General features: G+C 40.3%; 1 protein-coding gene across 1 annotated transcript in view; it reads right to left on the reverse strand.

Annotated features, from left to right (window-relative positions):
• Nucleotides 1–353: 353 nt before the first annotated feature.
• The window catches only part of ZCCHC2 (zinc finger, CCHC domain containing 2), a gene marked incomplete at its 5' end in the record, with an annotated part of 20,473 nt that continues 7,919 nt past the window's right edge, over nucleotides 354–12,907 (reverse strand). Inside the window, 8 exons of the mRNA XM_008944338.1 lie at nucleotides 354–722; nucleotides 1,760–3,262; nucleotides 3,936–4,064; nucleotides 6,735–6,829; nucleotides 7,698–7,762; nucleotides 8,551–8,695; nucleotides 10,441–10,498; nucleotides 12,235–12,318. Of these exons, the coding sequence (XP_008942586.1) occupies nucleotides 655–722; nucleotides 1,760–3,262; nucleotides 3,936–4,064; nucleotides 6,735–6,829; nucleotides 7,698–7,762; nucleotides 8,551–8,695; nucleotides 10,441–10,498; nucleotides 12,235–12,318 (2,147 nt within the window). The remainder of the gene's footprint in view (nucleotides 723–1,759; nucleotides 3,263–3,935; nucleotides 4,065–6,734; nucleotides 6,830–7,697; nucleotides 7,763–8,550; nucleotides 8,696–10,440; nucleotides 10,499–12,234; nucleotides 12,319–12,907) is intronic.

Raw genomic sequence — 12,907 nt, forward strand, 5'->3', positions numbered from 1 at the left:
TGCGCTCATGTATTTTCACCTACTTGGGACTCTCAAGAGCTGTGTACGTGTAGTTTTAATCACATACAATAGAGTGTGTTCCTTTGGACTCTCCTAATAGGATGTTTGAACATCTCCCCTCAATTCATAAGGATTAATTTAGAGTATGGGCAGGGTCTGTATGAACTGCTAAACACTCATGCAAGTCCAACAAATCCATGTGGACAAACAGGAAAAGAAAATAAAAAGAGCAGCATAAGGAGAACAGGGAGGGAGGGGAGAATATTGTGGTGGGGAACATGACCAAGTTTCTTCTTTCACCATATGGCTGCTCCACCAGTGATGTCAGAGGTCAGAGGACTTTTTTTAAAAAAAAATGCAGTAAACATTGCACATGTCTCAAGTCTTCAGTGCAAAAGCATGGTTCGAATGCTCTGTTTGATTGTTTGGCTGTGTCTGAATGACATGCACTATGCAAGCCTTCTGAAGATCCAGAAGAGGACCAGGGACTCAGCTTTCTCCTTTTGTATGGAACAGAGGTGCAAAAGCCATGAAAAATTCCAAAAGAATATAAAACCGGGAATGTCCCAAAACACAAGACCATCCCTCCCCCTCCCACACACACCTTCCCCCAATTTCCCAAGCTTCAGTTTAAGTAGGCAATGTTTACTTGTTTCAGTCTGCAGAATCCAAGGTATCATTGGAAGGGGGAAGGGGAGTTGCGTATCTCAGTCTGTAAGTGCCTAAAACAGGAAAGAGAACTACTAAGTCACTGCTCACAATTAAAATGGATCACAAAACCACCACAATGTATCAAAATGGACATGCTCTTCAGAAGACACTACTATCCTCCAGTCCTTTTAAAGTAGGTCCTAAGAGTTTATACTCTTTTCTTTCATCTGCTTGCTAAATAGTTTAGGAAAGAGATAGGCCATAATAATACAGAACTTTACCTGTCCTGGGAAAATGCAAGCAAAGACCTCTATCAGTGTTCGCCTCTCCTGTTCCAGTCTGACCAAACAAGACAAGTCAGAATGGGCACAGGCAAGACCCAAAGCCAGTTTATGCTCTGTGCAAACACTGCATTTTCCCCATTCTTCTGCGTGGAAAGAGAAATGGCAGGTAAGGCTGGAGCCATTCCTTTGATATTTAGTTCCAATTGGTTTCTGCCTTGTTGCGACAACTTATCTAAACTCAAAGTTAAAGCATGGTTCATTTATGTACTGCACGATGGGAAACAGAAGGATGGCTGATTGTACACATGTAGGTTTTATAAAAGTTAAATTCTCAAATGGCCAGTCTGGGTTTTTTTCCATGTGTGGGTTTGTTTGTTTTTTAATTCTCACAAGTTTTAAGACTCCAACTTTGTATCATTGACAGTAATTGTTACATTTCACTCTTGCCAATGAATTCTCAATAAAACCACTGAACAGAATGAAAAAATTGAAACAACATGCAAATCTCAACATAATGCCAAAACCAAAACAGTGAAAAAAGAATGACAATTCATGACTGATATAGCTTGACTTCTCAGCTCTGCATCACACCCACTTGCAGCTTCACGCTGTGAGCCCCATTCCCTTGCACCGTCCTACGAAATTTTCAGGCAGAGACAAGACAGCTTGTAGTTTCAGATCAGGTCACTAGTGCACAACCACTTACACGAAACACACACACACACGCACACACACACCCCTTTCTGCAAGACCAGAAACATTCAGAAAGGTGAGGAGAAACGGCTACACTCAAAAGCAAGTCCGCAGGGAGTTATCGTGATTACCTTGTTGACTGGCCTCCATAGGTGCCTGCTTACAGTCCTGCGCATAGTGTCCACTTACACCACAATTGTAACACGAAACGTTCCCGTTCTTCTTGGGTCCTGACCCATTTGTGTTGGCAACTACGTTAGGTGCTGGATATACAGGATAGAACCTCCCAAATCCTGCCATCTGCTGCATACCATAGTTGGCTTGGCTCCCCATCACTGGGTCATGCATAAGCCCATTTGCATATGGAGGCAGGAAGAAAGGAAGTTGTGTTCCATTGCTTTGATGTGCTTGATTGAGGTAGCTGCCATTGCAAAGGGATGGCAGAGTGAAGAAAGATGGAACTCTGTAGACTTGTCCATGAAGTGGGTTAGGATAAAAATAGCTATTAATTTGAAGGCTTCCATTGGTCCCACAGCTACACCTACGTCCGCAAGAACCACAGGGGCCAGATCCCAGCTGCTGGGGAGGCAACATTGTCCCGTTAGCGCTGCTGCTCCCGGCAGCGTTGATGTAGGAGGTGCTGTCGCTCTGTGCGGTGCTGTGTGTCAGAGCAGGGCTCGGGCTAGGGGCAGGGCCTGGGGTGTGTGTAGGTATCGCGGGGGGAACAGTGGACTGGACCTGACCAACACCTAAACCGGCTGACTGAGGCGGTGAAGAAGTTGCTACAGTGTTCAGCACGTTTGTACTCTGGTTGGGCAACACACCGCTAGCGTGAGGACTGCCTGGCAACGTGTATGAAGCTGGTGGAGGTGGCGGAGCTGCTGTGGAAAGACCAGCTGCTGGAAGAACTACCTTTAGATTGGTAGGCTGAGGGATTGCTCCTGGGTTTCCCTCAATGTGAGGCACCATTTGATTCAGTCCTACCACCTGGGATGCAGGTTTTGTGATGGGATCTGTAGAAGTAACTGGGGATCCTGGGAAACTACCCGGACTGTGGACTGGGATAAAGGCAGTATTTGGCGATCCGATACTTAAGCTTCCTGTTGGCTGCTGTGGTCCGTTAACTGTGCAACCTTCCGACAAGCCCTGCGGAGAGGGCATTTTCAACCTGTGTATGGCCAAATGCAAAGCGGGGCTACCGGGCTGGACAGAATGTGGAAGAAAAGTGGATGGGACTGGCAAAGGGGAGGCCATCAGCTCAAGGCGTTTCTCGGGCTCACCGGAGGCGATGGGGCCCACTCCACCAGGTGGGGAGTGTGCAGACTCTGTCCCTGGTGGGACAGCCACGGGTGTGGTGACAAGCATCCCCACTGGCTTCCCCTCGGCAGATATGGGTGGCGGGACAACTGCTTCAGGCTTTTGGGCAGCGCTGTGCATCACACAGTGTAAGGCAGGCATGAAGGAAATGGGTTGAAACTTCGCGTTCAAAGGATCTTCCGAAAGGCTTCCATTTTCACTGGTCACTGCAGAGACCGGGGCAGGTGATTTGTTCATATTTGATGAACTGACAGAACTGTAGCCTGTAAACCTGGTTGTATTTTGATTCCCAGAGTCCTCAGAATTGCTGTCTGTATCTATAGAAAGAAAAGCATTTGTCAGTCAGAGGAACAAATCCGAAGTAATATAAAGTCACGCCCTGGACTCATTTACCCGTATAAAACTCCCCAAGTTTGATGACACAAACAGTTATGTCTTCTGAATTATAACAACTATGAAAGATCAAGCTAGGTCAATCTCCATCACTTGCCTATACCAAACTGGCCAGCTATCTACTGTCTTTGACACGTATATATCTGCAAACGTGAAGAGTAGGACACAGAACAAATTAGGTATTTGCATCTGCCTAGACAGACATTACCACAGCTTACTCAGATTTGGAAGGAGTGGCAAACTAAACTCTCAACAGAAAGATTAGGACCTCTCAGACATGCCACACAATTTGATATAAAACCAGTCCCCTTCCTGTCAAAGATTTTCCTGTTACTGTACTGCTGAAATTTCTCAAGAAGTCTCTACTATGCTACTGAAGTCAGAAAATTAAAGCATGGATGTAGTAATCTAAGTAGTATTTAAACAGTCCTGCTAGAAGCCTTAAAACTGTCCAGTCACAAAACCCACACAGGAAAATGTGTTCCATTCTGTGGCTAGTTCAGCAATAAAAGTAGATAATAAAACTAATTAAAATTAATACAAGAAAGAGAGAATCTAGAAATAAAGACATTCATGCATGCCCTCCATAAATACAACCTCTGTCTTTGTCTTCTTCACTATCAAAGCTTTCCCTCCCATCATGTCGTGGACTGGAAGGAGAACTGTAACTTTCAGATGATGTTTCTCCACACGTATCGTGACCAGATCCAGCGTCCAAATTCAGATCTAAAAATAAAAATTGGCACTTTTATTTTTAATCTCAGTATATGGAACTGAGGTTCTCTCGGTTTGCTCACCTCTCACACTAGTTCAGATTTTTGTTTGTTCCTACTTAACTCCATCTGTCCTCTATATTCTCAGCATTCAGGACTGGTTTTGTCCCTAAATTTGCGATGACTGAATCCTTGGTGTTAAAGAAGGTGACATTGAAAATTGATACTTATGCAGAGTAGTGAAAAAATTGATAATCCTTAATAAATGTTGTGATGCCCATATCAAATTGTACTATAATAAAAATTTCCTCTAAGTGGCAGAGATCAAACACCTCCATCCAAAGAGCTGCAATACTCCTTGGTCCTACCAGCAAAGGCAGAAAGCTAAGTCAGCAGGCAACATCAAAATAACACAACTTTTGACAATTAACTCTTGCAGAACAGGCTTTATGCAAACTGTATCATCAAAACCTGTTTAAAGAAAAAGAGGTGAGCTAAAAAAAGAGTAAAATGTTTTTCTACATTCCGAATGGGATCATGGGAAACTCATTTGCTGGAAAACAGCTTCCATAGTGGGTTTGGATCCTAGCAGTGAAGTCAGGTAGGTAACTAGCATGCTTTGGCTTTCAAGTTTAGCCTCCAAGGTGGTGGAGCAGAACAGATGCACCCTCTTCTCAGCATGTATGCCAGACACTAGCTTCAAGGGAACCCCAATCCCCAAAACCTCAGCTGGCAAAACTCCAGGACAAAAATAAGAACACCATTATCTAATTAAATTGTTTTATTTAAAAATTATTAATTTATTATTGATACTGCAAGTTCAACAGGTTGGGATAAGTAATCAGAAAGCTGCATTAATGCTTCAATTCTTGAAACAATTTTTTGAATTAAACCTGTATTTGGTCAAACTATTTTAACAAGCGCTTTGAATATCTAATATAACCTGGAGCAGCACTGTCAACCTCACATCACTGGAAGAAAGAGTCTAAAGTGCTAGTCACTATGTATCAATGTTACCAGTGTAACTACCAGTTAGTTACCTCAGAAAAGCTAAAAACAGAGAGGAAAAAATATGGAAGAAAACATCATCCAGTTAAGAACTGCTGACTCAAAACAGAGCATTTCAAACCATGCCTGGATATATAAAGCTAGGCAGAGACTACAACATGATTTTTTTTTTGGGCTATGTCTCCAACGGGGTATCTCAAAAGACATTTTGATGTTTGTACACATAGAATCACAGAACCACTATGGTTGGAAAAGACCTCTAGGATCATCAAACCCAACCCTCCTCCCAACATTTCCCTGACCACCAGACCACAGCCTCAAGTGATACATCTCTACACACACACAGGTAGAAAGCTCATCTCTGAGCAGACCTTAATTGCTTCCATCTTCTTTTCCTTCTTGAAGCAGCCTCAACTAGCCAACAGTATCAGGCAGGCAGTTTCACATCTGCAGAGCAGTGAGTAGTGAACAGACAGAACTCCTATGGCAAAGCATTCCCTACTGAACTTTGCACCACGTCTCACAGAACTGTAGCACCTCTTAAAGTCAGCATCAGTTCATCAAAGTTCCATGTGAACAGCAATGAATCAGTCAGAAATGTATGCAGCAGAGCTGTCCTGCAGAGTGTTTTCTGCTTGTACAGCCCTTAGCTATAGCTTTCTAAAATTGTCCTGGTTTTACTAAGTTTGTGAACAGTGAATTCTTAAAAGTTTTAGACAAATACTCTTTGTAGAAGGGAACAAAAACTGCCCAAAACCACATGACAGTCATTCAGAATGGAATCCACCTGGAACTCACACAGGTGAGAAGCAATGAGAAGAAAGAATGAAAGCTTAATCAGGACTGTACCCCAAGAGGAAGCAAGAACCAGACAAGTCACTTTATAAATAGAGTTCTTTCAACACTCATGTCAATTAGATGGCGCAGAAAGACAAACTGTCAATTTTCTGTCATGAGAACTAAGTATAAGAGAGGCAACTGAACCTGGCAGCTTGTTTTCATCAAGGTGGCAAAGTCAATGGGTAGTGCAGCCCTTCAGGAAGTTGTAATCAAGCCTGGAGACTCCATTTACTGAAGGCAAACGAATATCATTCTGTCTTACAACTGACTGATGTACACAAGTCTTGGGCTAGACACTACATTTTGCTGGATTAACCAAATTTGAAAGCCTTGCTACAGCAGCATACATAATTCTGTGTTGTAGCTCAGTAGTTACCTGGCTTACACACTACAGTTCATCAATGGTTTGCATCAGAGGGTTTTTATACAAGTTCCTTATGGAACATTCCACAGCAGCTGAAGAAACAAGCAAGCTGCAAAGAGAACACTAGTGACAAGATGCTAGACCTCCACACACTCAGACTGCTGAATTTCATACAGGAGTAACCCAACAGCAACTGTTTACACAACTCCCCCACATAAAGCAACTTAAGGAGGCTTTAATAGTATTTTTCCAGTTATGCATGAAGAGACATACCCTAAGCAATTGCATACAGAAGTCTGAATGTAGCATGTTCTATGCAGCAAACCAAAACATAGACTAGACCGTCAACATGCTGACTTGCACCAAAGCAGATTTCACACTTGTGATTTCCCCTTTAGAGCAGAACAAAGAATAATTTAGCAAAGCTGGAAATACTATTTCTTACAAATATCTTGGGAAAAGCCACCTTACCTTTCCCTGCTCCCGTATGGATGTGCTGTGGTGCTGCGACTCGGACTCCATTGGCCCTGTTGTTCAGCCTGCAGTCAGTCTGCTTTGCTTTCTCCCTGTGGAAATAATTGTCATGGGTTTGTTTTTTCATATGCATGGGCACAAATACCAACTATGAATGAACATATAATGCCACTGTAAACAAAGGCAGTGACTCCAGGCCAGAAATATCTATTTAATGGATATAACAACAGAAGTAGGTAAACAAACAGATAAGGCTGTTACCATAATATATCAGAAACAAAACTACAAGCATTGTTACTAAAGTCTATGAATAAAGATCTAAAAAAGGTAACACACAAAAAAAAGAAATGGTGCAGCTGCTACCGAAGTCATCTTTGAAAGCTGCTGTGTGTAGTGCAGCAGTACACCAGGCTAGTATAAAAGCATATGGCTACAGAGTAAAAAAAAAACAACAGAAAGACATCCCAGATGCAGGCAGAGTATTAGACACTGGTGGAAATGTCCTCACTTCCTTACAGTGCAGGATTGTGTAGCCCACACGAAGTTCTGAAGTCCTCCAACACGGAAGTTTTCTTTAATAAAACATTTCCCCAAGTTCCCACCCACTGCACAATCTTAGTTCTGATTTCCAGTGTTTTCTGAAGAGCTTTACAGCTTTTAACTTTCCAATAAATAACGGGAAAAAAGGCAATTCAGTGTTGGTTCAGAACCTACTTCTGCTCCTTCATATTTTTGCTTAATGACAACTGATATTTCATGAAGCTAATGCATACGATTATATTATATTTTTCAAGTAATTTCTTTTCAGAAGATAAAATAAGGAGTTTTGCGTAGACTGGCTTCACACCACGCCAGCTCTCTTCCAGAACAGCAACACAAAGCACCTAATTTATTGCAGACTATTTATGAGACTGAATGCATTACACTGTTTCTGGATTACTGGTTTAATTGGAAACCTACTTTTCCAGCTGTGGCTTTCCTTTCTTCTTGCTTACTGTAGACAGACTTCGTTTTTCCACCGTATGCTAGACGGAAAATACAAAGACAGCAGTCCAACAGAATTTGTGTCACAAGAAAAAAACCCTTCAAGACTGACAGGCCTGCGAGTCCAAGACTAGTGTGCTCACAGGTGCTCCAGCCATACGCACAGCTATTTGTACAATGCACCCAGGGCCTTGTAGTGCCCCTTTCCAGTGAGCAACCTTCCTTCCCCCAATTTCAGTAGCTGATTTTACTTATAAATAATCATTCTTCTGAACTATACTCACACTAGAATTGACCACTGAAGTCACAAATCTCACAAAAAAAAAAAAAGTGTATATGCATCTAGCTACTAACTTTTTTTAACAAAGACTATTATTTAAGTTACATAGTTAAAGCAGGTAAGATAGAAAGAATATGCTTAACCTGCACTAATGGGGTTCAGTTATTAACGCAGCTTCTAGTTTGTTCCTTGTAGCACAGAAATTCTCCAGGCTTTCTGAAGTTCTCTCTGACAACAATGTGTTACAGTAACAGAAAAGTGTCTAATTAGAAATGAACATTAGACTTTTCTGATTATATCCTTCTGGATTATATCCTACTTGTAAATTTTATTTACAAATTCATGAAAAAAAATATGCAACTTTATCTGATAGTGGTAAGAAATTAGGAGAGTTTTTCTAATCAAGGTAAGTCAGTAACAAGTGGAACTTCCATGCTTTTTTGTTTAATTTTAGCAGGACTCTTCAACTTCTAAAGGTAAATCTAATCATGTGTAGTGGAAAGTCTTCTCAACTCAGAATATTGCTTTAAAGAAAAACCAGGAACGTACCTGGTCAAAAACCTGTAGGTTTGTACAGTGCTCTGGGTGCTGCTGGACAATACAGCTTTTTCTTCTCCAGTCCATCACCCCATTTTGCTCAGAGCGCTGTAGGTTAAGGCTATCCAGTGAAGAACATTTTGCACTGCTAGTGCTGCTGAAAGGAAAAGACAGAAGTTGTGTCCATGCATACAAACTTGCAGGCTTTTCTTAGCAACACAGATGTTTCTGCATCACGTTGGGAAACCGCTATATTTTGCTTTCAGAAAACCCTAGGAATTCTCAAGAGATTTAAAAGATGTAAATTACAGGAATTTTTGTGCTCTAAAGTTATACAAATGATCTGAACATAAATGGAGTTCCTTTTTCATTTGTCTGCTATAAGTTAACGAAAAATTAGGAACCATGGAATTTGTAGAAAACAGTACTTGAGAGAAGAGTTTTCATGGATATTTCTGTACATAAAGTCTTCTTGTTTTCCTACCAAACGTGGAGTAATTTTCCAGATAGAAATGAAATCAGAATTCATCTTCCTTCTTCCTTATCATTAATGACAAAGCTGAAATTACTTTGTAATCCCCATTTTGGAATTTATGAGACATTTAAGAAAAAGAGCTACATACAGATAATACCCCAGTTGTGTTTGTTTGAATTTCAAAATAGCCATCTTGACTTATATTTTTACCTTCAGGACTGCTAGTTTTGAGTAATACTGGGAAAGGGGAGCTCTATTTGTCAGTTATTTTGGATCTTATAATGCCCTCCTCTGAAGCTCCACTTAACAGCAGCTGGTCAGAAACAGAATTTAACTAGGTCTGAGAGCACTAGTCAGCAAAGACTGCTGAAAAAACAGTCAGGGTTCTGACAGAGTCCGCAAGGCACATGGACATAGAAATCAAGGGATTGGACCTAGAACTCGATACTACTGACTGGATGTTAAAAAAAAGTTAAGACTTTTAAATTCTTATCAACCTATGCCGATTATTGAAAGTGCCCTTTAATTCAGGCCTGTCAGCAGCTGCTTCCTGAAGGTTACTGCAATGTGAAACGTTACTCATTTCCTATGATGCCAGAAATCTATCTTGCTCCAAAGCACAAGACATACTCAAATTCCAGTAGCTACGCAACTACTGGATCCAGAGAGCAAAATACCTCTGGATCTAAGTGCTCAAACTACTTAATAGATGTACATAGGATATTAAAAAAATAGTTTAAGAAAATGGTGAGAACCCAGGAAGGTCCCAAAATACAAACATGAGCCCTTGACTGCACAGCTATAGGCAAGGTCACTTTAGAAACTTCTGCTAAACAGAGTTAAGTGAATCTGCTGCCAAATCCACAGTCATTTCATATAAACTGTGATAGTAGTAAATTTTTAATTTTGTTTGTCCAATCGCATTCCTACCAGTAAACTTTTGGACCTTTAAAAGTAAGGCCGCCATACTGTATTAAAAACAAAGTAGAGAGATGCCATGTACAAATCTTCCTGAAATGTACCAATACTATTTGAGATGAACTGCTCTTGACTCTAGACAGTTTTATACATATTTAAAAGAGAAAAGTTTCATTCAGTGCCATTTCTTTAGAATTCATAAATAGCAGGCACAGATTTTCAGACAGACGCACACCTGAAAGGAACAAGAGAAGAATAAAAGGCAAGTAGCAGTCAAGTAGTAAACAGTTTCCCCTCTTAAATAAACAGAAATTAATAGCTAGCAAAAGGAGTTTGTCATGGAAGTTTGTGGAAATGTCTGTCCCTGTCTTTCTTGCCTGAGAAGATAGATCCTAAACACCCCAACCAAACAAACCCCCCCCCCCAAGCTTTAACCTAGAAGGCAACACATACTCTCAAAGCATTAACAAAGGAAGTTCAGCATGGCCACATTACATCCTAGTACCTACTTGGCAACAGGACTCTTTCCATTATGTTTCTTGTGAATTGCTGTGTGTTGCACTACATCTGTGAAAAAATAAACAAAGCACCATTTCAACAGCAATTCCTACTTCTTTTAGAACAGTCCAACAAATTAATCTTTCTACCACTGCCAGAAACTAAGCAGCAGACATCTCTATTAAATAGGCTAAGCTTAATCTACAGTGCTGAAACTAGCAGGTGTTGCATGGAGAACAGACCAGTTTGTACAGACAGCATAACCAAGACTTTACCTTCCATGTCACAGAAGGATGAAACAGAAAAATAGCAACTATAACAACAGTTTATGTTTGCTCATAAGTGCTCAGTGCATGACTGAGTATCACCCAGTATGAAAGGATGGTAAAAAAAAAAGGATTCATTCAGAAAAGTACAGGATTTCATATTCTTTTTCTGAACTGCTAAAATTAATCTCAAAACTATGTCATACATTCTGACTAGTGAATGAAAACAAGTCTTACACAGAAATATTCCATCCTGAACCTCAGAATTCACTATGAAATTAAGGTTTTACAAGTTACATTTGACATAAAGAGATACTGCCTCAAGCAAGAATCAAGAACTTTAGAGACATAGCATACTCTTTTCTTTAAGGCAATTTAAATTTTAACAAAAGTAAATTTCAGCTGGTGATGATCTCAGTCTTCTTGGGAGCTATTGTTTTGCCTGAACTCCTCTCAATGCTGAACATAAGTCCAAATTATGATTTTCTGGGGTGGAATTTTTTTAAATCACAATTTTTAGGCTTCTGGTAGCACTTCACTGAAATGGTACAAAAAAAGTATTTGGAAATGCACTTGTACATTCATCAGGTGAACAGATTTAATTTTTTGGAGGACAATATATATAACATTATTTGGGCAATTTCCAAATGCATTGTAAATGTACTTGGTGTGTTCTGAACTCTAAAGAAGAATATGGTAATGATTTTTTTAAATAAGAAAAAGCTGTCTGACTGCACACACAAATTACTGATTGCACATAAGATCAACTGCAAGCTTCTTACTAGTTATTAGTGTGTAACCGAACAGGAGTGGTGTCATTCTGTGAAAGCTAGTCTCAATGTTCAGAGGTCCATTTTCACCCATCAGTCCCATTTCTCATCCTTTCCACCTGCCAGCAGCTTATACTTGTTTGCTACTGACTGCAATGCAAAACTGGCTTGCCATTCCTTTCAGAATGAAATCACTGACCAGCTACCAGGCTGCTGCTTCCTCACGTGAACTGTTCTTGAGGTGTTTGAAAAACAGCAGCTTTCAGACTGTATTCAGTACTGACTACACTCCCAAGCAGTCCTTATTAACATTCAGAGTACAAAAGCAGCATAGGTTAAGAGTAAGAGAGGGAAAATCTGAACATCCTTTCTGTGTAAATCTAAAAGCTAGACAAATTTGGCACATTTAATACAAAGAAGACTGCAGCTCTTGAAATGCTGCACACAATTTTGAACCTTGGTAACTGAAAAATAGGTAAAACCAGGAAAAGGTACTATCATGGCTCAAGTAAATTGTGAAGTGTATTTTCCTGGTTGCTCAACACAGGTGTGAACTTATGCCTCCAAGCTGTCTATGAACACTCCCACCCCTTCAACTACATAGCAACCTCCTAAAGAAACTGCTGAAAGTAGACAAAGATTATTGCATTTACACAGCAGAATCCATTCAAATCTCAGCTTTGTACCAATGAAAAAATCAGCCAAGCATATGATTTCCAGAACTGCACAAAACTTCTCAGAGAAGAACCACCTTTGAGTACACAACTACCTTCCTCCTGACTTGAAGCTTCTGAACTGTCCTCCTTGAAGTGCTCTGGTGCCTTAACCGTCTTCAAAGAGGGTTGTAAGTTACCTGCAGAGAATAAAGTTCACGTAGTAACTTTATAGATATTGAACAACTAGACAGTTCCTCAATGGTTGCACTAAGCTGAAAGCTAGGGAAATGGAAGACTGAATTTAATTGTTTGCATGTAGCAATAATTTGAACATAGTCTCCTGCCAAGCAAACCATCTCCAAAAGTAAAGGCTCCACAGAGATACTTCTATTTTGAAGAGTGTGCAAAACAATTTTAAAGCTATGGTACAACTTCAAAAGGTTGGGATTGTGATTATAGTAGTATAAATATTCCTATTATTCTGCACTTCAGTTTAAATAATGCTTTTGAGTTACAAAAAGAAATGGGAGGAGACCACCAATAGTCACTAGACTCCTTTTGCAATAAGTTACACTCCTCCATAGTCAAATACTTTACTTGCCCAAAGGGACCTAATTTGGGCTGAACTCTTCTAGTATGCTTAAAACAGTCTTCATGTACAATTTTTGCCTTTTTATGCCAGATGGGATGGAAAATAAGTGGCAAGAATATTAACGGGTTTGTTGCAAAAATACCACTGCCATATGCTGAAAAACTACTTAGTCTAACTCTAGTAGTCTACTCTTT

Source organism: Merops nubicus, unplaced genomic scaffold, assembly GCF_000691845.1.
Source record: "Merops nubicus isolate BGI_N331 unplaced genomic scaffold, ASM69184v1 scaffold14087, whole genome shotgun sequence".
Classification (NCBI taxonomy): domain Eukaryota; kingdom Metazoa; phylum Chordata; class Aves; order Coraciiformes; family Meropidae; genus Merops; species Merops nubicus.